Source organism: Piliocolobus tephrosceles, chromosome 18 (genome assembly GCF_002776525.5).
Source record: "Piliocolobus tephrosceles isolate RC106 chromosome 18, ASM277652v3, whole genome shotgun sequence".
In the NCBI taxonomy this organism is placed as follows: Eukaryota; Metazoa; Chordata; class Mammalia; order Primates; family Cercopithecidae; genus Piliocolobus; species Piliocolobus tephrosceles.
Window position 1 is genome coordinate 67,679,811 of NC_045451.1, and position 24,347 is coordinate 67,704,157.

Below are 24,347 nucleotides of genomic sequence, written 5' to 3' on the forward strand. Positions count from 1 at the left end.
CTGCACATGTGTGTGTGGCGGGGGACGTGGCGTCTCCTGGCGGTTCTGCTTTAGAAGTCAAAGTGAGAGAAGGAGTAGAGCACGGAGGTTACAGCAGTCCCTTCTTATCTGTGGTTTTGCCTTCCAAGGTTTCACTTTTTAAGGTTTCAGTTACCTGCAGTCAACTGAGGTCTGAAAATATTAAATGGGAAGTTCTGGAAATAAACAATGCGTAAGTTTTCAATCGGGTATCACTCTGAGTAGTGTGATGAGATTGCACGCCATCCCACTCGGTCCTGCACAGGAAGTGAATCCTGTGTGTGTCCAGTGGATCCACACCATATGAGCCACATGCCCGTTGGTCACTTTATAGCTGTCTAGGTTCGCAGATCGACTGTGGCAGTACAGCGGGGCTTGGGTTCAGGTCACCCTGATTTTACTCAATAATGCCCTCAAGGCACAAGAGGAATGATGCTGGCATAGTGTTACAATTCTTCTATTTTATTATTAGTTACTGTTAATCCCTTCCTGTGCCTAATTTATAATCCAACTTTATCATAGATATGCATACATAGGAAAACACAGTGTATATGACGTTTAGGTACTAGCCGAGGTTTCAGGCAACCACTGGGGGTCCTGGAACGTATCCCCCAAGGAGAAGGGGAAAGTACTGTACAGGCACAGACTCTGAAGCCACGAGGCCTGGGTTTGAATCCCAGCTCTACCATTTACCAGCTGTGTGACTTTGAGGAGATGTCTCAGGCTCCCTAAACCTCAATCTCCTTATATGTAAAATGGAGATAATAACAATACCTTCCTCACAGGAGAATTATGAGGAGTAAATTAGATCATCTGTGTAAAATCTCTGTGTCAACCTCCAGCACAATAGTTTGCTGCTCTTGCTGTCACTGCTGACGATGGGGTGATGGCGGCATCTGTGTGCTGGTGGGAGTGTGCACTGAGGAGTGAGATGTCGCTGCTGTGCACGTCCTAGGAAGGAGAGGGCGAGTGGGATCCAGAGGACAAGCTGGGGCTGGCTGGGTGGGCTTTGCTAGGAACAAAGACCCTTCATCTGTGGTAGGAGAAGAAAAGATAGGGGGTCAGGAATAAAAGCAGGGGCTGGTCTTTTTGGTGGTGGACAGATGAAGGATCTCTTTCTTCTCAATGAGGCAAGTCATCAGCTGGGGTGTGAAGAGAGGCTGTGGTGCACAGGGCTCTGAGCTGAGAGCAGCTATGAGCAAGTCGTCATGGAGAATAAAAACCATAAGCATATTAGAACAATGCACTGGTTCTCCATGTTGTTTGGAGGCTCCATCTGAGATTGATGGCTACGATATGTAGCTCAAACCAGCTAGGAAGGAGACGTCCATCTCCACAGCCTGGTCTCCAGTGTGGTTCTGGCACAGAGAAGGTGGAATGTTGGCTTTTACCTGGGCTCGCAGGAGTGGGAGAGACAAAGGGGTAAGGGAGTTTGCAGAGGAACACCTGTAACACTGGCCTGGAACCTACCTGGAGGATGAATTGTGATGGAGGGCTAGAGAAGAGAGGAGATGGTGGTGGGAGGGCATTAGGGCCAGTGGCTTAGAGGTCTCCAGACAACTGACAAACTGCAGGAGTGGGGAGGCACAGAGTGGAAACGAGAAGAAAGGGGTTGCCTAACAGGAGGCTTTTAAAGTCAAGACTGTGAGAGGGATGGATACCTGTGAAGAAGTCAAGGGTATGGCCATGGGAGAGGCTGGCTGAGGAGGGCGTAGGGAAGACCTTTCACAGATCACAGTTTGAGCACGGAAAGGTCAGCGGTTAGGCAGCTGCTGAATTCACAGAGAGTGATGGCAGGAGCTGCAGAAGACAGACAGGAGTCCAGGTCTAAGGGATATGACAGGGTGGCACTCACAGCCAATGACAACAAGACAGGCAGGGCATGGCAGAGTCTGCAGCCAAGCCTGGCAGGTGAGCTGGAGGACCGCAGGAGGAGAGAGGAGCAACATGGAATCCAGGAGCCCCAAGCTCCAGGCCTTGAGCCCTTCCCTTGGCAGAAGGGTCCCAGGGACAGGCAGGTATGAGGGCCAGAAGGTGCATAGAGGCGTGGGTGTGGCACCCGGGACTTTGGCCACCACAGTGTAAGAGTTTGGGTAGACAAAGACATCAGACTAGGGAATGCTTAAAGTGGAATGGGGTTGAAAGTCCAAACAGTAATAGATCCAGGAGACTTGATTTAGACGCCCACATGCTTAACTTACGTGCACACAGAGAGGGGAAACCAGCCACCCTCCAGAAGGGGAAAGGCAGAAACCACAGACTCCCCAGCGAACCACCATGAAAGCGTTGTGATTTGCACCAACGCCGAATTCCTATCTCTTTGCCTTCTCTTTGCCATTTGGTTGCAAGTCAAGCACTTCATCATAAAACAGAAGCAGCTTCTTTTGGAAAAGACTCTGTGGCTGGAGAACACCCCATCCATCCAGCAATGAGACGCCGCATAAGGACGTTAGAGAGATACCTACCTCTTTCTGACAGCCGACTGATTAAAAGGCAACAGGAAATGGCTGTTTTGTGAGAGACCAAACTGGTGGGCGCCAGGAACGTACTCCAGAGCTGCATCCACCACACACTGTTCCTGTAAGAGACACACGGGAACACTCAGCCGCCAGCCGCAGCCCGAACCCCACTGACCCACCCACGCATGTTCTGCCATGAAGAGCCATCTCCGAAGCAATCCCATCAGCACAGCAACAACCACCAATGCTTGTTGGCACTCACTCCATCTTTGGTTTAAATGATGCACTTGCCGGCCCTTTATCCCCCTGAAGAAGGCACTTAGAGCTTCTGTCTTTCACCTTAATCCCACGCAACTTCACATGGACACTGAAGTTCATATGGACACTGAAGTCTCTCCTATGAATTTTCATCAGGCTCAAGGGGCAAAGGCCTTGCTGTCTTCCTAGGCCCCTGTCATGACCTGAGGCTCTGGGAATGGCCCTGAGGATGCAGCTGCCAAGATCAGCTGCGGCCCAGCACTGGGAAACTGGAGGTGCCCACAGGTGACATGCTTTGCAGGGCCTCAGAGTGTGAACCTGTGAACCTAGGTCCACACTGACAGGGCAAGGTGCAGACAAGAGGAGCCAGGTGGGAAGGGCCCCTGAACCCCCACGCAACCATCTGTGGGCTGCCCTGACACTGCCCAAGTCACGGGGGTCCCAGCTGCTGTTTTCTGGCTCAGCCTACGCAGATGCTGCCAAGGAAACTGCCCTGAATGCAAAGCCTGGCCCTGCTCAGAAGGTCCTGCTCTCGAATGCTTCTGCCATCTTCTAAATTATTAGAGCGCACACTTTACACCAGGGCAACAGAGAAAGCAGAAGGGGGAGAAAATGAAAAATAACAATGGCTGCCATTCAAACTATTTGGCCAGAACTGGCTCTTCCTAAATGAATTGAATCTTTTTTTTTTTTTAAAGCAACAAATACGTGCACAATGGCTTTACATGAAGTACTTATTTTCATGCTTTCCCGGCTAAATGTAAATTGATCATGAGTCCTTATAGAAACTCTGCCAAAAGCGTATTCTACATCAGCCCGATGCGCCGCCTGGGTGTTGGGGCCAACAATCCATGAATTGGGCCGTGTCATCCGAGTTGCGTGGGGCACGCTTTCCCACCCTGTCCCCGCTCTGATTTTTAGCACAGCTCCAGCTCCAGCTCCAGCTTTCGCAGCACCTTTACAGCAAGGCCCCATTTTAACCCCCGCTGTCCTGGGCCCTCCTTTGCTGACTGGACCTGACTGATAGTAAAGGAAGCCGCTCCTACTGGAAAAGCCCGGGGCTCTGGCAAGAGCTCGCTGTCCTCTGCATCGGGAGCCGGCTTAGGCCTTTCTGACAGCCAGCAGGTGTCCAAGTCGACTTGCTCATGGCCAACTGCACTGTTGAAATCCAAAAGTCTAGGTAGAAACAAGAGAGTGTTTTCAAAATTAGGCTATCACACACCAGTCCATGAACCCAAGTCATCTGGTAACTGTACAATGAAAATCAATTAAAAACCATGTATATGTTTCTGTTAGAGTAACCAAAGTGCCAATCCTTCACTGTGACTCGGAGTCCAGACATGCTCTTAGCTATTTCTTGTCTGATGCTTCTGCTTGCAGTGGCACCCAGCCTAGCGTATGCCCATGTTAGACCCTGGCCATTCCTGAGCACCCTCCAGGTCAGCTCTGATGCTGTCACCTCCTCCTGCAGCCTTGACTGGATTGCTGCAGGGACACGTTTTTGTCTCTAGTTCCCAAGCGCTGCACAGTGACCTCCACGAAACACTGACTTCTCGTTTACATGCTTCCCCTCACCAGCAGGTCACGGGCTATGCTTGTCACATGCTCCTTCACTCTGTGGCTCCTGTGCTGTGTCCTGTGTCCACACAGGTCCCCCTGGCACTTTCCCAGGCACAGCTGGGAACTTCACAGAAACATTTCTGCTCGACCGAGTCCACAACCCCATGACTTTCAGGAGCATGAAGATGCCTCATGAATGAATGAATGAATGAATGAATGAATGAATGAATGAATGAACAGACAACTAGGGGAATAAACATAAACCTGTACAAAAATCTAAACCAGAGCTCTGACATTATGATTGTATTGAAACCCAACACTAGGTTTTACTCTTGCAAATTTCAGGGAGTCCTAAGAGGTAATTTCACAGAGAAGAAGACACTGTGACCATGAAAGATCCAAGTCCTTGTTCAAGGTCACTAGGCAAGTCAGTGACCCAGCCAGGAGGGAGATTCAATTTCCTGATGCCCAGGGCACTTCCAGGTTCTCCTGGGCAGATGCTGGTCCCAGAGCACAGCTTGTCTCCCATCAGCCCCTGTCCAGAGGCAGAGGGTGAGCAAGGAGGAATGAACTGCTTGTGGGCACATGTCAGTTCTCTTCCTCATCATGACTCCACACAGGGAATGGAGGCTTCCAGTTCTTAATTATACAGTGATTGTCTTGGGGGAAGCCATTAACAACCTGAAGCTGGTAGTAGTCCCGTAGTCAACAGCTCCTTCAAAGCAACGCTCTCAAGACAGCAAGAGACTTACATCACAAAATCCCTATGTTCCTCCAACTGCATGTCAAAAACATATTTAAATCCCAGCTCTTTATGGACAGTCACAGAGAGCTAATGTTCAGCGATGGTTTTTAAAGTCTGATGACCAGATCTGTCTAACATTCTAATCCACTAAAATCCATTTGGGGGGCCTTTCATGATAGAATAATGGGGTTCACTCATTATTGGGGAACTTGCAAAATTTTCAATCTCAAAGAGTAAAATCAGATTTCAGATTAATGTTAGCACTCACCATGAAAGATCAGAAAGTGCAAGAACATGCAGAGAGCAGGTACACTTACTCCAAATTAAAGATCAGGTCTTTGATACAGCCATGGAACGATCTTCTCGTTGTGAGCAGCGCTGTCCCCTCTCCCTCTGGAATTCCCCCGACGTACAGATTGGACATATTTATCGTCCTGCTTTCTACTAATGGGCCCAACTTCATTTCCATAGGATTGTTCTCATCCAACTGGACAGTGATAATTCTAAAAGTCCAACAGAGAAAATAAATGAAAAGCTTTAAACATAATGAAATCATAATTCCCACAAATTCTCACTGAAAATAAATGTTTCCTAAAGGTGCATTCTAACAAGATGCTGTCTGTGAACAAAAAGGTGAATCTTGAAAATTAAAACTCACAATTGAACATTTTTCAGAAACGAATGGAATGTTATTAAATATCCATTGAATGAGATTGCTTTTTGGAGAGGTTTTCTTTTTCTTTTTTTTTTTAACCTCTTTACCTATGATGAAAATGCCCAGTGTGCTTTTAAAGCATTCAGTCTACAGTTTTGGAGGGAAATATACAGGAATGTTGATATAATGCTATTTACTAATGATATAATACTATTTACTAATAGTGTAGTACTATTTGCCACAGAATCAATCCAGTGTAAAGACAATTTATGCTGGGCCCCAGTAAATGGCAGAGTCAAAGTTGTTTAATTATAAAAATTCTACAAGTATCTTATTACAAAGCAGATGAAATTCATTCCCAGGAAACAATCCTAGCAAGGTTCTAGAATTATTTGGATGCCAATGACCCCAGTCGTCTAGCCGCCCAGGGCACCACCGCAAGGTTCCTTCCACATTCCCTCTAAGCTCACCACACCCTTATTACACACTGCCTTGCCGCGTACAAGTACCTCCGATTCCTGACCAAGGAGATGGAATGTGCTTGTCCGTCGCTGCATGTACCCGTGGGAGCGTGTAGAATAGCCTTCCTCAGGCCTGTGCCATCCCCAGGATTGACATGTACCTCAATGTTGCCTCCAATCAGCATGATGGAAAAGAGGCGCTGGGGAGGTTGCATAGAGAATTTCCAGACACACATTACTATGTGATTTAGAAAACTTTCGTCTTATGAAGATAATGTGAGAAGATTAACATCAAGTGAGCATAGCAATTCCTTAAGAATCTCATCAGCTGTCACAATTTTAAATTTTGTATGTTACTTTCTAACCTCTGTTCATATAATTTATATTCCGCATTATGCTATTATCACTGAAGATGTCAAAGATTTCCATTTCTGCATTGCCTCATACTTATTGGTTATTGCTACATCAGATACCGACAAGTAGGTATATTGTAATTTGTCTTTTTATCCATGAAATTTAAAGCAGTTTCCAACTTTTTATTACCATACCTATGAATATTTAATTGTTTTGCCTGTGATGTTGTTTCTAACATTATGAAAAGTAGAATTAAACATCTGAAGTATGTGAAAATATTTAAAGCTTTTAATTTTTTTACACATTGAAAAAAGGTAGTTTATACACCAGAAGGATTGGAATGTGAGCATCTCACAACACTCTTGCTAGCAATGGCTAATATCATTCCTTTTTGCTGACTTAGTAAGCACACTTTGATTTGACAGTAACCTTACTAAGACTAATGGAGAAAAAGTTTGGCAGTTCCTCAAAAAGTTAAACACAGAATTACCATATAACCAGTGATTCCACTCCTAAATACATACATAGAAGAACTGAAGACAGGGACTCAAACAAATGCTTATCCACCTATGTTCATAGCAGCATTTATTCGTAACAGCTAAAAGGCAGAAATGCCCCAAAGTTTATCCATGAAGTAACTGATGAACAAACCGTGGTATGTACATACAGTGGAATGTTACTCAGCTGTAAAAAGGAATGAAGCACTGATCCATGCTGCAATGGGGATGAACTTCAAAGAAATGCTAAGTGAAAGATGCAAGACATCATATGATTCCATTCGTACAAAATATTCAGAATAGGTAAATCTATCTATAGAGACGGAAAGCAAATTGGTGGTTGCCAGGGGTGGGGAGAGAGGGGAATGGGGAGTGACTAATTAATGGCACAGGCTTTTATTTTGAGTGATGACAATGTTTGCAACCAGATAGAAAGGTGGTCTCGTAACATTGTGCATGCACTAAATGCTGCTGAATTGTTCACTTTGAAATGGTTGATTTTAGGTTATATAAATTTCAGCTCAACTAAAAAAAAAAGAGAGAGACCAATGGATCTCATTAACCAGTCTTAGTCACTGTTAGCCCTTCCCCAAGTATGTCATGACATGTTTGGGTTCTGCAAACTGGTGTTCCCGTCCTGACTCTGACTCATACCAGCGGTGTGACCTTGAGCAGGTTTGCCAGGCTCTCTGGACACATTTCTTCCTCAGCAAAATGTAGCAGCATTCCCCTTGCAGCAAGGTTGTGATAATTACACAGCAATGTCTGTAAAGTACCTTGCAGAGTACAAGATGGCATTCTATAGATTTTAGCTGCATGAACTCAACTTGATTAAGACAGTGTGCTAACATTCTGTAAAGTCTCTTCAAATCATGTGATAGACACAAATTTGAGCAGAGGATGGGGGAAATATCACCCATGCTCTTGAAATGGAATATAAATAAGGAAAATGGTTGTCATTTCTCTTCTGTCCCCCTGTTAGTTTACTGTGCTTATTACAGGCCACATTTCTCTTGCTGCTCCTTTCAATCCTGTAACAGATAAAGAAAATCTTGCTTCATCCAGCAGTAGACTGAAGACCTCAACAGGATTTAAGGACTGCTGTTTTAGCCTTGGAATGAAGAGAAATGACCACAACATGGGGAAGAAAACTCAGTATATGCTTTCTGAATGAGTTTTTAGAAAATTAGAGGTAGACAGCAAATAACTTTTTCCTCAGTCACTAGACAAGGAAGATGGATTATGCAATATAAGAAATCATTGATTCATAAGGGGATGACATTCAGCAATAACAACTTTTACTTTTTGAAAATGCACATCCATAAGCAACCAGGAACACAGCAACAATAAATGTTTATGAGTCCGTCATCTTCCATTCACTGTTTCCCGAAGTCATTTCCTTGAGATTGGGGCTCAGGAGCACCTACTCACCACGTGTGACTCCTCACGATCGCTCTGCTTCTCCACATCCCCACCGAGGGCAGCCAGGATGATGCCGCTGCTGTTCTTGGTGGCAAATGTTACCAGCCATTCCGATTCTGGTGACAAAGACTTGGGTGGCAATTCAATGTAGCCGCCTTTCAAGAAGCTAACACTCCGGATGGGCTGGTCACAGAGGAGATGAAACAGCACGGTGAGTTCCCAGCTGCGGCCAAACCTGCCGTGGGGAGGACACTACTGGTCTCCCCATCATCTCTTTCCTATCCCCACTGGTTTGTTGCGTTAGGATGTTGCTAAATCAATGAACAATTAAGGAAACTCATGTGAATATTAATAACAATGTTTCCTACCTCTAGTAAGCAGCCTTTTCTCACTCCGTAGGAATTTCTGAGTAAGTCAAAGGTTGATCTGGATATTTCCAGGTTCTTGATGCAGCCCACAAAGCTTTTGGTGGTGACACCTCTCCTGTAGGGAAGGGCATGAGAACAACCACAAAATTTGGATTTTTAAACTCCATTTTTGAACGAAGGAATACAAAGCCACTGGGCAAGGCACAGTGACTCACGCCTGTAATCCCAGCACGTTGGGAGGCTGAGGTGGAAGGATCACCTGAGCCCATGAGTCTGAGACAAGTCTGGGCAACATAGTGAAACCCTGTCTCTGCAAAAAAATAAAAAATTAGCCAGTCATGGTAGCATGCACTTGTAGTCCGAGAGACTGAGGCAGGAGAATTGCTTGAGCCCAGGAGTTTGAGGCTGCAATAAGCCATGATTGTTCCACTGCACTCCAGCCTGGGTGACAGAGCAAGATCCTGCCCCATCAAAAAAAGAAAAAGGAAAAAAAAAAAAAAAAACCCTATACTTCTGGAAAACCTGTTTCCGTGTGTTACTCTGCAGAAATCTCTTGGCCTCCCTCTAAGAATAATATTGATAGTGAGAACTTCAGGTCAAACAAGTACTCTCCTACTCATCTCAGGACTAGAGAAAGGGATCAAACTTAGTGAGTTGGGCTACTTGGATGGCTACCTACAGAAAACACAGGCCAATTATAAGAAAGACAGTGCACAGTGTGCATGTAGAGCAGAAAGTTTGCTTCCCATGGGGACCAGTACAGGTAATGCATTTCCCAGGATCTGACTGCTAAAAAAGGAAGTCATTGGCTGTTGTTTACGTTGCATATCCATGAACTTTGTCCTAAAGGAAGTAACTGCATGTGGTAAAGTCTGGGACTATCCGAAACTCTATTTCTCAATGTTCAAGTCAATATCATGTTTTTCTTACCAGAAGTCTCCACACTCCCGGCTAAGGTCAGGCTATAATGTAGTCCAGCTCTCATTTCCAAATTATGGAGACCACTGAACATCTCCCAGCTGCACTCTTCTGTAATAGCTCTTCACAGGAGAGCTTTGCAATAACATGGTTTCCTGTTACAGTCACACCTCATTTTTTTTTCTCATGTTGAACAATGAGCTATGGACTGTTAAGCAACTACATGATTTTGGACAAATTGCAAACTTTCTGGATCTCAAGTTCTTTTCATGTAAATGAGGAGGCTGGCTTTGATGACACCTAAGTCCCTTCAACTGAGAACATCTGTGATATGGGCTTCTGTCCTTTCCTGCATTGTCTACACTGGGCCATCTCAGCAAAGTCCAGATGTACTAGGACATAGCTGAGGCTACAGGAACACCCCAGTCCTGGTCCCAGCATGACAGGGCATGCATCTGGGATGGGATCTGGAGACAGCTTCCAGTCCTTGGTCTGTCTTGGCAGGGAGGTAAGACTTAGCAAGTGACAAACTCCACTGAGGTTTAAATGGATTCAATTCTAAGATCAGGAGGTGGCTGTGGTTGCAAACTATGTTCTTTGGGACTTTCCAAGATTCCTGGCAAAGAGAAGGGGCACAGTGGAGAAGTGGCTCTCTCTACAAAAGGCTGCTCATCATAGCAACTGAATGGCTGCAGTTCTGTGTCATATAAGAGGATTCTATACAAGAACCTGACCTAAAGACATTGTAGCACTGCTACCAATGGACATTGGCTAACCACTACGCTGAATGGCCCAGTTTGGACATTTAATGACCCCACTCCCGGCAAGCCATCTTACCTTAACTATTGGACTTTCATAAATGTCTTTTTTTAATGGTGTGAAAGAACCTTAGAGTTTAATTACAAACCAAAATTATAAAACTGAGGACAATGAACCAGCCACACAAAGTTTCTGTAAATCATTAAAGTCATAAAGCAAGTATGACAGCAAGTGGGATCTCCAAATACTGCATGGTAACAGGATTTAGATGTTCTAAAGGCAATACATAGAAAATCACTAATTTTTCTGCAGAAGGTCTGCTTTACTTCTCAAGTCACATGGCATAGAGTACTTTGAATAAATAAAAGCAGATTACAGGTTGAACCGTGTCCTCCCAAAAGATATGGCAGTCTTAATCCTCCTTATGTGTGATTGTGACCTTCATTTGGAAAAAGGGCCTTTGCAGAGGTAATCGAGTTAGGATGAGGTCATTAGGGGAAGTCCTTATCCAACGTGACTGTTGCCCTTACAAAAAGGGGGCCACAGGCCAAGGAATCCCTGAAGCGACCGGAAGCTAGGAGCATGGGACAGATTCCCTCTCACAGCCCTCAAAAGGAAGCAAGCCCTGCCAACACCTTGCTTTTGGACTTGCAGTCTCTAGAACTGGGAAATAATAAATTTCTGTTGTTCAAGCCACCTGGTTTGTGATACAATCCATTCGCAGCCCTAGCAAGCTAATACGGTTGGAAATCAGGGACATGAAAATTCTGCAGTTTAATATCATACCTTACAACTCTTGACCTTGGCAATCCACCCACATGAATCGGATCCTTGTCTAGACGGTTGAGGTCGGAAGATGCTCCCGGAGACTCGCCCTGCTTGGTTTCTTTATTGCTGGTGTTAAAGGCATCGTTAACTGCTAGGACTCCTAAAAGGAGAGCACAGACAAGAGATAAGAAAAGGGAAATCCCTTTCCATGTTAAGGTAAAATGCAAACTTCGGGCAACAAAGTTCATTTACAAAGGCATATTCGTCTAGATTCTATGAATTTGATCAGCTAACGTTCTTGGTTATTGAAGGACAAGTGAAAATCCTCTCTATCAAAGTCAATACCCATTGCTAAATGAGAGCAGTATGTGTGTGGAAGAAAATAGAATGGATTTGATTCTTGATTCCAATTTAGCATTTAATGTTAAATAACATACTTGGAAATCACAGGCAAACACAAGTATAACACTCCTCCAGCAAAATGTGAATCCTGTTGCTTAGTATTCCAAAGACAACACTGGCTTTCAAGTAGACTATCATCCAATACCCAGGAGACTACTGTGGAATAAAGATTGCTGATTTTGACAAGATTTCTATTCTTACGAGGGTGACCGACATCTGGTGAGTCCATCTGTCTCTACCTTGCTTCCGGTTTCGCTGGAAGGCAATTTTGTACCAGGTTCCATTGTTATAACGTCTGTCTGTCAAAAGGGTAAGCGGTCCTGAACCCAGGTCAGTCGTAACCTTCACTCTGCCATGGAACAGCTCAATGGATAAAAAGTCTCTCTGTAAAGAAGAGAACACAGTTCACCAGGTTATAGCTTTATCCCAAGTTTCCCTTTCCTTTCCAGTCAGCGATGGCCAAAACCTTCTAAAGTCAAACTGGGAAAACTGGATCTGGCCCCACAGCCAGAGGTCTATCGGCTGTGAAACCAAAAATGCCCACGAAGGCTTTCTAGAACACTACACTCATATAAACGAAACACCATCTGTTGTTACCAAAATCTACAATTCAGTAAGAGAAATGGAATCTCCTTGTATCTTTTTCATTCAGACTGACAAGGGGCCAGTTCTAAAAAATAAAACCAAAAGATTGAAAGACAGAAATCACCAGCACATGAGATACAAACAAGAACATGAAATTCCCATGGATGGAATTCAAACAATGTCACTGTGGTCACAGTGAACCCAGAACAAGACATATTATTTGAGCTCAAAATTTAATAACAAATGTTGAATTGACATCATAAAGACTAGAAGGCTAGTTTCTACTTGCTGTTCTTCTACATTTTTCTAAAGGTTCTACAATGATAATAAATAATTTTAAATGAGGAAATTGTTTAGCACATACATATATTAATACTACTATATGCTCATAAAAATTTTATGGCATACATACGTACATATTTAATTAGTAAATCCTCATTAAACATAAACAACCACATAGCAATCTAAATGTGTATATACAGTAGGGCCTAGGGCCCCATAAAGACTCTTACTATGCTGTATGAACCCAGGTAGAGAAGAAGTCCATTAGGTGAAAAGGTATTAAAAAGCATGATTATCTGGGTCACGGTAGCCGGAAGTGACTTCTCCACGACAGAGTACCCACTCCCATCAAAATGGAAGGAAGGGTCTTCATTCTGGGAGCTGCAAAGCAGAAGAGATGAAATAGAATCCATTCTTAGGAGGGTAGAAAGAACCAAGAACACACTTACTGAGTTCTCCTTCACAAAGATCATGGTAGAGCTATTAGTTCCATACTTTCATAACAAGTGTAGATGATAATATTTAAAAATATGCTTTTGCCATGTGAAGATGCAAGACAAATGCCCAACTGCTTTATAAGGAAAATAAAGTTAATGTAGGCAGTATTCATTGTGGTAAAAGACATTTCTTTATAGGAGGATAACTGCTATAAATATTCCAGTTTACCAACTGGATTTGTTAGTTCTAATCTCCTTTAATGTAACTGTCCTCTCTTAACTCTGGTGTCTTCGGAATAATTTTTATATTGATATTTTCACTCTGCCGATGAAGTTTTAACTAATACCTCAGGGAAACTAGAGTTACGATGGAAAGCAAGTTTGCGCCCACATACCAGAAGCATCACTTCACAAAACAATCACTGACATCCTCAAAAATCTGCAGGATGAGCTTAAAGACCCATATCGTACTTAGAGATGACTACATGGGTTACAACAGGGATATAATATGGCCCAGGGCATTTTCAGGTGAGTGTGTTTCCTGGTCTTCTCCCCCAAGACAGCAAAAGGCGGACTTGACTCGCTATTCTATTACAAAGCCATTCATCTGGAACAGATCAGAATCATGTTCCAAAAATAATTTCCTGGAATATCATAAGGCTTGAGAGTGAAATTCGGATGAGGGTGGTTTTGGGGTAAGAATTTGAACTTTTCCCAGTTAGAGAAACTCACCAAACTCAGTGCCACATTTCTAAGCAAGGCAGTCTAACCAAACAGTAAAATCAAATCATTTCCATGGATGATAAAACAACACAAAATAAACAAACAAACAAAATAGTGCTTTGTGAAACCTGAGGTTTCAAATGTATAACTACCTGTACTCTTGCTTTTTCAAAAATTTCTATCATGTGGTCTCTTTGAGGAATTATAACTTAAAAGAAATGCACTCTGCATAAAGTCTTCAACTGTGGTTTAATTCTTTAATTCTTAAGCCTTTGGCTTCCTAGCCATATGTTCCATTGTTCTACCTCTTGGCCAACCACAGTGCATGTGCCTGAGGACAGAGACTCTAGAGCTAGACTACCAGGGTTCAAATCCCAGGTCCCCAAAGACTATCTGTGTGAACTTGGAAAACTCACCTAACCTCTCTGTGTGCCCTTTCCTTCATCTATAAAACAGGGGTAACCGTAAAACCTCTCTGGGAGGGCTGCCCCAGGCGGTTCTTAGAACAGTGCCTGGCACACAGCAGATGTGCTCTGTCATTATTCTGCTGTGTTTGGAGGTCCTCGATGGACTGGTCCCCATTTCTGCCTATGAAAAGCTGAGCCTCAAGAGAGATTAAAGTACCTTGTTCAAGGACACACCCCAAGAAATCACAAAGCCAGGTTTCAAACAAAACTCCAGAAATCTGTCTTGGTCCTCAGTGCATGGCCCTTCCCTCTCCAGAGCCCGTGAGCCCTCCTCTCTCACGAACATGGGGGCTCTGCTCCTGGGTTCTCTCCCTCAACAGGGCCTGCTGGAGTGAAGTGGCCACGAAGAGGGGGGCCTCAAGTGAAATGATGACTGAACACGACCAAAGGCTCGTCCCCATGTCAGTCACTTCCCTGAACTTCTCCCAGAACCCCTGCTGGCTTCCCCACTATGACCAGAGGCACACGTGCCTCAACAGTCGGCCCAGGTGCCTGTTCCCCAAGTGGGTCCCTGCCTTGGTAAGGGCCCAGGACAAGTGAAAGCTCGGTTCATCACAGCACTTCGTGGACAGCTCTGTTCCAGCCTTGGAAAGGCCCCCATTACCCGCAGGTTCAAGTGGGAGCCTGTGATCAGGAGGGCGTCCGCCCTCCCCAGTGCTCAGCGCTGAGAGTCTGGAAGAATCACCAGACCTCCCCGATCCTCCGAGGGCTCCCTCATGAGGTCTGGATAATCCTGAGCTGACCTACTAGCGTGCCCTGCTACCACCTAGTGAGGGCGTGAGATAACCCTGGCTCGGGCTTGGGATGCTGCTTCTCCAGCCCTGGCCCCTTGCCACAGCCCATGCATTTTCCGCTTTCTACACAGGCATTCTCCCCTAGGCCATGAGATGTCTGAGGACACAAATGTGTGATGTATGTGGACACGGCTGGTACCTAGCAGAGGGCCGGAGCACAGGTAACTGACTCGTGACAAAGGCCAGCCGCGTAGCCGGCACTCTCTCACAATGTCCACTCGTAAATAACGCAAGGATTATGCCTGTTAATTACATAAAGGGCCTTTCCATATTGATTTTGATGAGGACTGTTAGAATCAGTGGTTAATTTTGTAGTATCCTTTGAGAACATAAGAGTTCTCAAAGGATATAAGAATATAAAGGATTATAAGATCATAATTACAGAGTGACACCATGTACAAGTATAATAATATATTCAAAGAGGAATAAAAAGGTTTCAATTCATTTACTTGGTAATATAAATCACATTTCAGAGTAAACGGTCAAAAATTTTTTAAAAATTTAGAGGACATCGATGGGCTACACTAGTGATTTAATAATGGCAAATTATACACAAACTGAAAGGGACAAAGAATTATAATCTAAGTCTGCTAAAATGGATTGTTACTAGAATTAGGGTATTAGCTCTTTGAACTAAAGCTTTTGTCTAACCAGAGAAGGGGCACAGTGGTGGATGTTACCTAAACTGAAGACAGTTCAGTCAATTTACGAACAGACATAAAGTGCCAATCTGTGCCTGCACCAGCACTTCACAAAATATGTTTTATGAAGCAGAAGAAACTCCACATGCCCTTTTTTTTTTGAGACAGGATCCCACTCTGTCACCCAGGCAAAAGTGCAGGGGCTCAAGCACTCCTCCCACCTCAGCCTCCGGAGTGGCGGGGACTACAGGCGCACGCCACCATGCCTGGCTAATCTTTTCCAATCCACCTGCCTTGGCCTCCCAAAGTGCTGGGATTACAAGCGTTAGCCTCACCCAGAGGTACCTTTTCAAAAAGGGTTCAAGCTCAAGTGAGTTTGGGAAACGCTGCAACTCTGGCCTCTCCCCAGGACAAGATTACCATACATGTTAGCATATTAATGCTAACTGAAGGCTCTGATAGCCTCACAACCAAGAAACATGCTTATTTTTTTAACTCAGTGTTTCCCAAACATTTATGATCAGTACACAATACCTATTAATACCCTACACCAAACTAGTATTCTTTACAAACACCTATCTAGTGGTCAATATAATACAAGAATAGCCAGCGGATTTGTTCAGTCCCCAGAAAAACATATTTAATCAGACCCTAGTTTGGTTGAGCTGATGAGTCAGTGTGGTTCTACTACTCAGCTGGGTGGCCAGCGCTCCGTCAAACAGCCAGTCTCAAGTTGGCAGGAGGGCAGCATCTTTGACCCAGTCAAAGGTCCAGGGTGGGTGGAAATCTGGTGGCAGGCCAGGTATTTCAAGGGGAACAAAACATGTGACCACCTAAAAAGCTGATTTCCTCAACCCAACAAGAAAAGAAGAGCTGGAAATCACTCCATTCATTCGGTGCTGTAGTTTGACCGCCAATGGTTTCAAAGTACCTCTGGAAATGACTGATGGAAACAGAGGATATTGTCACAGGTAAAGTAGGGGGACTTTTTCATACTAGAAATGTTGAATTTCTGTTAACCGTTTCTCTTTCTAACACTGAGGTTAATGATCTGGGGTCAGTGGAGGGGACAGAGTCTAGGGGTCGGGGTGTTTTTCATGTTAGAATTACTAAATTGCTGGAAGAGTCCCTTGTTGGAAACACAGCGTAAGGAAAAAGTGATGGATGAGAGAGCCTGAATTCAGGTGCTCATTCCACTGAAGTTCTAGAGCAGGGCATGTCATTACCTCACGAGGCAACAGCATTTTTTATCATAGTTGCCAATTACAAAGTCATGCTTTTTCACATCTTTATTGTCAAAAAAAAAAAAAAAAAAAAACAAAAACAAAACCATCCTGTGACATTTACCTACAAAGCAAAGCCACATCACTATAGGAGAGCAGTGGTGAAGACTGGTGAAGTGTTTCCAGTTTATAAAGCATTTTCACACACATCATGTTGTGTTCATCACTATGATTTATAGAGGTGGGTAAGACAAGTACGATGATCGTTTTTCTTTTCTGGAGAAAGAAACCAAACCTCAGTGAGGTGAAGAGACTTATTATCCAAAGTCAGGGAAAAAAATTTTGGTGGGAGACCTGGGCCAGAAGCCTGAAAAACCCAAGACTCCAAACCCTATATTCTTGTTCAATCCTAAGGCTACAATCACCAAGCCTCCAAGTCTCTGGTCCTAACTTTTCTTTTTCTTTTTTTTTTTTTGAGACGGAGTCTTGGTCTGTCACCCATGTTGGAGTGCAGTGGCGCGATCTCGGCTCACTGCAACCTCTGTCTCCTGGATTCAAGCAATTCTCCTGTCTCAGCCTTCCAAGTAGCTGGAACTACATGCCACCATGCCCAGCTAATTTTGTATTTTTAGTAGAGACAGAGTTTCACCATATTGATCAGGCTGGTATCGAACTCCTGACCTCAGGTGATCCGCCTGCCTCGGCCTCCTAAAGTGCTGGGATTACAGGCATGAGCCACCATGCCCGCCTGGTCCTAACTTTTTAAGGGGAAAAGAGAAGGCTTAAACTTTAGACCTGACAATGACAAAATGAAAAACTCACCCATGAGTTTCTAAATGTGCTGTAAGTTGCTTTAACTGATCTTGCCACTGCTCACTGTTAATTGCAGATATCCATCTGGACAGAGCAGCCCATTAGACAAGAGAAATTACATCAGATGTTACTTTTCTCTAATGGAAAAAGGCAATTTATTGTCTTAATTACTAAAGTGATGGAAAACAGGTTTTATATACTTAAGGGGCTGCAGTTATTTTGTTATAAAATAATGGGTGGGGGGTGAAGATGTTGCACTTGGTAAGGTTAAGTCCTTGAATGCCTTTATATCAATATATGCAGAAAGATACTCCTTTTTCTCTATTTCCTAATGCAGTTTATTTCTGGAATTATAGAACTTGGTCCGGAATTGGGAAGTACTTATCTGTAAAAATGGACCACACAGGAAAAAATTCTTATTCTTGGAGATATTTTCAAAATAAAAATGTACAGTGATTTCTAAAGATTTGGTTGTGGCTCTCTGAGACAGAAGGTCGTTCAAGAAATTGTCTGAAACTTTTAGGGTTTATGATTCATGATCAAAGCATACAAGACATAGGAAAAAGAGCACTTCTTTTTAAAGGATTAAATATGATACCTGTGCTTCTCTCAGTAACTAATCCACATTATACCATTTGACAATATAATATAATAATATAATATAGATTGGTATAATCTACATTATACCAATGTCACAGGAGGATTTTTTTTGACAACAAACGTGTGAAAAAAAGCACGGCTTTGTAATTGGCAGCTAAACACCCACCAGCAATATCACAAATTCTGTCATCCCTTGATGTGCATGCATTAATAAATTATTTCAGCACTTCTCAGATGTTAACAGAATGACATACTATGTGCTAAACCATGAGGACATCTTACCTTCCGAAGCACCCATGGCACTTGCCTTCCCTTTCAATATAGTTCCATAGGCCGATGGATTTTCCATTTAGGAAGGCCTCTCCCAAGCAGCCTTTAAAATGAGTAACCTTCACAGCAGGAGATTTCTAATGCAAACAAGCAAACAAACATAACCAATATATAGCTGACGAAGCAAAATATATTCTCCAAGTGCATAAAACTTCTTCCTGGGAGCTTCAATCTAACAGATCCAAATTTTGAGAGAACAACATTAGAAAAAAGGCCAGTTTGTAATCACTGGATTTCCTTCCAGTTATGAAGTGGAATCCTAGAATGAGTGACAACTGGGCAGGATCTTAAAGATCATCTCAGTGACTACGGTTGATGGAGAAACCCGTGTTGCACGGGTGAGAAAAGAGACAGCCAGAGAATGTGATTGGTAGTGAGGGCCCAGCTGGACCTGAGACCTGGACTCCCACTTCAGAGCATTGACCCAGGTCCAAAAAACGTAATTATATTTGCAGAGAGGAGAACTGATATGATAAAATAAAGATGGAGGGCTTTTTTGCTAAACACTAATTAGTATTAATCAACCACTAACTAGAGCTAGACTAGAGATAAAGAAACTTTACAGAAATTAACATGGAGCATTGAATTTCCTGTTCATCACTGGGAAAGAAACCCAAACAGCAAGATGAGCCATCGGCTTTTTCCCCATTTATGCTACTGATTAAGCATCACCCTTTACTGTGCAAAACCAGCCTAATTCTGCAGAGGAACTGTCAGGCAGCAAAACAAAACAAGCAGAAACATCTTCATCTGCCTAGCATATATTCAACCATCTAAACATATGCCTTTTTTTTTTTTTTTTTTTGGGAGGGGTTTTCCCTCCTTTTGCCCAGGCTGGAGTGCAAGGGCACGATCTCAGCTCACTGCAACCTCTACCTCCCGGGGTTCAAGTGATTCTCCTGCCTCAGCCGCCTGAGTAGCCGGGATTACAGGCATGCATCACCACGCCCGGCTAATTTTATATTTTTAGTAGAGACAGGGTTTCTCTATGTTGGTCAGGCTGGTCTTGAACTCTGGACCTCAGGTGATCCGCCCGCCTCAGCCTCCCAAAGTGCTGGGATTACAGGCATGAGCCACCACGCCCAGCCCATGACTTTTAGACACAGGTAAAATCAGTCAATCAGTCCTGTTCAGAAGAACTTTCAGAATGTTACCTTGATTTGTCCTCCAAGACCTCCAACAAACATGAGTGTTGAATTGTTTACATCCAGAACATTGGCTGTCCCAGGGGATTTACTTGTTTTTGCTGGTGGCTTTTGATTTGAGCTCATTTCCTTTACACTCAGTGAACCAATGTTTCCAAATCTAAGGGTCACAAAGAATTGCAAAAGGAACTTTCAGAATTTCCAGTTGGCGCACGTACAACCCCATGTTTCCTTCACACCCACCAGCTGCTTCTCCCCAAGAGCCCTGCAACAGCACCCCCTGCTGGCCTCCCGGCTTCCAGTCTTGCCTACTGCCCCAAATCTTCAAGAGTAGCTCTTCTGAAACAGAAATTTCATCATGTTGCGTTCCTGTTTAAAACATGTGAGATGAGCTAAACTGTATCCGAAGACATGTCTACTCCGTAAATACTACCCCATTCTGTAAATTAAAAAAAATCCCAGCAAACCATAATATTATAGAAAAGTGAAAACATATACTTAAAGCTGCTCAAAAGTGACTACCTCTGCAGAAGGATTTTAAAAGGAAGAACTTTGCTTTGTGCCTGAATTTTAAGAAAATGCACCCCCCCCACCTGCATCATTAATCTCTGTCCTTGTCTACGTGCAGTGTGCTGCCAGCCACATGCAATGTCTATCATGACACACTTAACACCTCTCTCCTGAGGAAGTTTACTAGGTTGGCTGCCTTACACGTAGACTGTCTAAAAGTAACATTCTGTATTTTTAAATATTTTTAGAGGCAGGGCCTTGCTCTGTCACTCAGACTGGAATGCAGTGGTGCGATCACTGCTCACTGCAGCCTCGACCTCCTGTGCTCCAGCAATTCCCTGCCTGAGCCTCCTGAGTAGCTGGGACTACAGGCACACTCCACTATGCCCGGATACATTTTTAATTTTTTGAGAGACAGCGTCTCACTATGTTGTCCAGGCTAACCTCAAACTCCTTGTTGCTCAAACAATCCTCCCTCCTCGGCCTCCCGAAGCACTGGGATTATAGGAGTGAGCCACCATGCCTGGTCTCTAAAGGTAACCTAAACTTTTAGACATTTTAGACATTCTAAAGGTAACCTAAGCTTTTCAGTTTTTTCTTCTTCTGATGGTTGACCTTGGTAAGTTTGTTTCTCCTGCAGTAAGAAAAAAATCCAAACCTTAATTAAAAAAATTTTTTTGAATTACTTTTTATTATATATTGTCAAATTATAGTTGTATATACTTCTGAGGTGCAAAATGATGTCATGATTTTTGGATATGATGTGGAATGATTAACCACAATGGATAAAGAAAATGTGGTTTTATACACGAATGGATAAAGAAAATGTGGTTTTATACAAATATATACACAATGGAATACTACTGTTCAGCCTTAAAAAAGAAGTTCTGTCATTTGTAACAAATGCTTATTTCTTCTTTTTCTTTGCTTTTTGAGACGGAGTCTAGCTCTGTCGCCCAGGCTGGAGTGCAGTGGTGCGACCTCCACTCACTGCAACCTCCGCCTCCTGGGTTCAAGCAATTCTTCTGCCTCAGCCTCTTGAGTAGCTGTGATTACAGGCGCACACCGCCACGCCCAGCTAATTTTTGTATTTTTAGTAGAGATGGGGTTTCACCATGCTGGCCAGGCTGGTCTCAAACTCCTGACCTCAGGTGATCCACCCGTCTCGGCCTCCCAAAGTGCTGGGATTACAGGTGTGAGCCACTGGCCACAAATGCTTACTTCTACAGCTAACCTAAACCAAGTATTGTTTGGTTATAATCTGACTTTCCAGAAGTTTCAAAGCCTATTATATGATGTTACAAGCGTGTAATTACTTATGAGACACACTTTTAAAAAGAGAGGTGCTCTGAGAGAACATTCTCTACTACCTGGCTACATGGATACTGTGCCATCTGTTGTCATCAATGGGAAAGTCTGGAAACTCCAAGCGTGTGGACCCGGAGCCCAGGTCCCACAGCAAGGCCACTTTCCCTCGCCGCATCTCCACTGCAAGGAAATCAGACTGGGGGGCGGGGCATGAACGGGGATCAGTTTACACACTGTTTGCCAACCACCACAACACTTTACAGTCAATCCTTACGGTGTTTTCTCTATTCTTAAACATAAATAAATAAAAAACAAAACCCCCAAATCTATTTTCTTTTGTTTGACATGGTCCCCTCCCTGGAGCTGGGGCATGACTCACAGCCCCGGGGACACCAGCGCCTCCCTGCGTGCCTGGCATAGTCCTCCTCAATACCTCCCATAGAGTCCCCAGGAAAATTCGCTGCGGGTCACAGGCAGTCCACCGGGAGCACCAGGGAAGGCACTGAGCTTGCTTGTTTGCCCAGTGTTCGAGGTAAGAAATGGATGTGAAATATGCAGTAAGACAGGAACCATGAGGTCCCACCCCTGTCACAGGCTTGCATGTGCTTTGCATCTTATCTCCTGAAGACATTTCAGACACTATATGTGCTTGTTAACATTTTCTGCCCTACACACCCAAGGCTTCCGACCTGTTCTCACTGGCACAGCCAAGGTATCAAAGACCTTCCACAGGCACTTGCCATCTGGGGACCACTGGAATCCTTGGCAAGAAAAACCTGACAGAAGCTTGACAATTCTCATACTCACTCCAGGGGTCACTGGGGGAAATCACAAAAACGTTCCATCCCCAGGGCTTGCAGTTAAGATGGCGTCCTTCAGAAATGTCACTTCCCTTCTCACAGGCTTTCAATTTGGTGGTTTGCTCATTTTTAATCTAATGCTACCATTTAAACAAAGGTTAGTCCCTATGGGAGATTTAGACTTCACTAAGGCCTATTTTTGTTTTTTCACCAAATAAGTGAAAATTCAGAAAAATCTAGAAGTGCATAAAAAATTCAGTGCTGCTTTCCAAATGTCCATAACTTACAGAGGTGCTGCTACCGAGGTAGAAGAGAAGATTATCGGGTTCCTGTGTCTTAACATTTAGTGTTAAGGTGTTGTAGTTAGTAGAGGAAATCTGAGGCTGGTAGGCCCGGATGCAATCTCTGTCTGCAGACACAGCGACTTTAATCTGCAGAAGGAAAATGAAAGTGTCCTCATCATTTAGTGACGCACACCAGCAGCTCAACAACGCTATTCTGTAATGAATTTTCACTGAGGCAGGCTTCCTCTCTTGATAATACACAATGGTTCACGTTTCATGAAGTGACATATCAGATGGTAATAAAAATGATTTCATTTGGTAAAGTGTTTAAATATGAGAAAATCAGTGTTAGTTTTTAATAAGTTATTTTATATAGGAAACTGTCTTGCTCACATAAGATTTAATTCCTTAAAGACAAGGATTTTATCACCTTGGAATCTTTCTGCCTGACACAAAGAGGATATTTGATAATCATCTGGTAAATAAATGGAGAGGTAATATATTTATTCACTCAGCAGATATTTATAGAGCAATTATTATACTTACTACATATTTCTTTGATTAGTAATTCTTTGCATATGTATCTTACATTAGTCTTAAAGAGTCTAAGTTTGGTATTAACCATAGCATCCAAGAAGCATTCCTTGGGCATACATTTATTTATTTATTTATTTATTTATTTATGGTCTTGCTCTGTTGCCCAGGCTGAAGTACAATGGTGTGATCATAGCTCACTGCAGCCTTGAACTCCTAGGCTCGAGCAATCCTCCTGCCTCAGCCTCCTGAGTAGCTGGGACTACAGGTTCACACCACCGAGCCTGGCTATTATGATTTTTTTTTAGTAGAGACAGGATCTTATTATGTTTCCTAGGGTCATCTCAAACTCCTGGCCTCAAGCAATCCTCCCACCTCGACTTCCCAAATTGTGGGAGTTATGGATGTGAGCTACCACGCCCAGCCTATATTTATTTAGCAACTATAACTGAAACAGATGTAAGCCAGAGCTCATGGAAACCAACATTCCTTTTCCAATAGCAAGGACACTTGAGAGGAAAAGACAGAGCCTGTGCTCCTTTCTCTTCCCTAGAAAGCCTGAGGTGGACAAATGCAAGCCCAGAGGCTGCGTTCATCCTCTCGAAGTCCCCAATCACATGACGATTGCACATTCTCTCAAAAGGAAGCCTTTTTCCTTAGGGCACAGCCAGTGCCATGTGCCACGGGTAAAACATCTTCTCATGTGTGAACTGCTCCAGGTGTCCAGTGCTTCAGGCATTTAGTGACCTGGATTTGTGCAGCCTTTGTTGCATACAAATTGTTTTCTCAGACACCTCAAGGATGAGGCCCATACTACACAAACACTTTAAAGAATACTTAGATTATTAAAACTAAGTTGGTAAAATGAACAAATAACACCATATGCAACCCATAAACTTAGAGCAATGTTAACATGTAGATTTGACATGTTCGCACTGTCCAGGCTAATAGTTTTAAATTTAGTCTATAATGATAAATCTCCATAAAGACATGGAAATCTCTTCGCTAACAACATTTTGAAGCATGTTGAATAAAAGCAGAACTCAAAGAAAATGAAGCTAGTTATTGGCTTTAAATATACCAAGACAGGGCTATGAGGAAGCTCGGGTTATTGGGATCTGGGTCTTTGGAAGGCCTAAGGGACGCAGTGTGGCTGAGAGCCACGTCTGCATGAATTCCCTGGGATTCCACATGACTGACAGCCCAGTGATGAAAGCCACGGGGCCC

General features: G+C 43.6%; 1 protein-coding gene and 1 long non-coding RNA gene across 2 annotated transcripts in view; one reads left to right on the forward strand and one right to left on the reverse strand.

Moving 5' to 3' along the window:
* Positions 1 to 24,347, reverse strand: part of LAMA1 (laminin subunit alpha 1) — a 165,620-nt gene that overhangs the window by 10,508 nt on the left and 130,765 nt on the right. Inside the window, exons 45-57 of the mRNA XM_026456029.2 lie at positions 22,590 to 22,733; positions 21,565 to 21,698; positions 19,694 to 19,844; positions 18,492 to 18,616; positions 12,742 to 12,892; positions 11,884 to 12,028; positions 11,261 to 11,402; positions 8,798 to 8,912; positions 8,439 to 8,612; positions 6,205 to 6,356; positions 5,358 to 5,543; positions 3,782 to 3,911; positions 2,484 to 2,596 (exon numbers count right to left, since the gene is read on the reverse strand). Of these exons, the coding sequence (XP_026311814.1) occupies positions 2,484 to 2,596; positions 3,782 to 3,911; positions 5,358 to 5,543; positions 6,205 to 6,356; positions 8,439 to 8,612; positions 8,798 to 8,912; positions 11,261 to 11,402; positions 11,884 to 12,028; positions 12,742 to 12,892; positions 18,492 to 18,616; positions 19,694 to 19,844; positions 21,565 to 21,698; positions 22,590 to 22,733 (1,862 nt within the window). The remainder of the gene's footprint in view (positions 1 to 2,483; positions 2,597 to 3,781; positions 3,912 to 5,357; positions 5,544 to 6,204; positions 6,357 to 8,438; positions 8,613 to 8,797; positions 8,913 to 11,260; positions 11,403 to 11,883; positions 12,029 to 12,741; positions 12,893 to 18,491; positions 18,617 to 19,693; positions 19,845 to 21,564; positions 21,699 to 22,589; positions 22,734 to 24,347) is intronic.
* LOC111553580 lies at positions 1,793 to 4,576 on the forward strand. The gene is made up of 2 exons (XR_002734990.1): positions 1,793 to 2,036; positions 2,497 to 4,576. It is a non-coding gene; the product is annotated as an uncharacterized LOC111553580 (long non-coding RNA).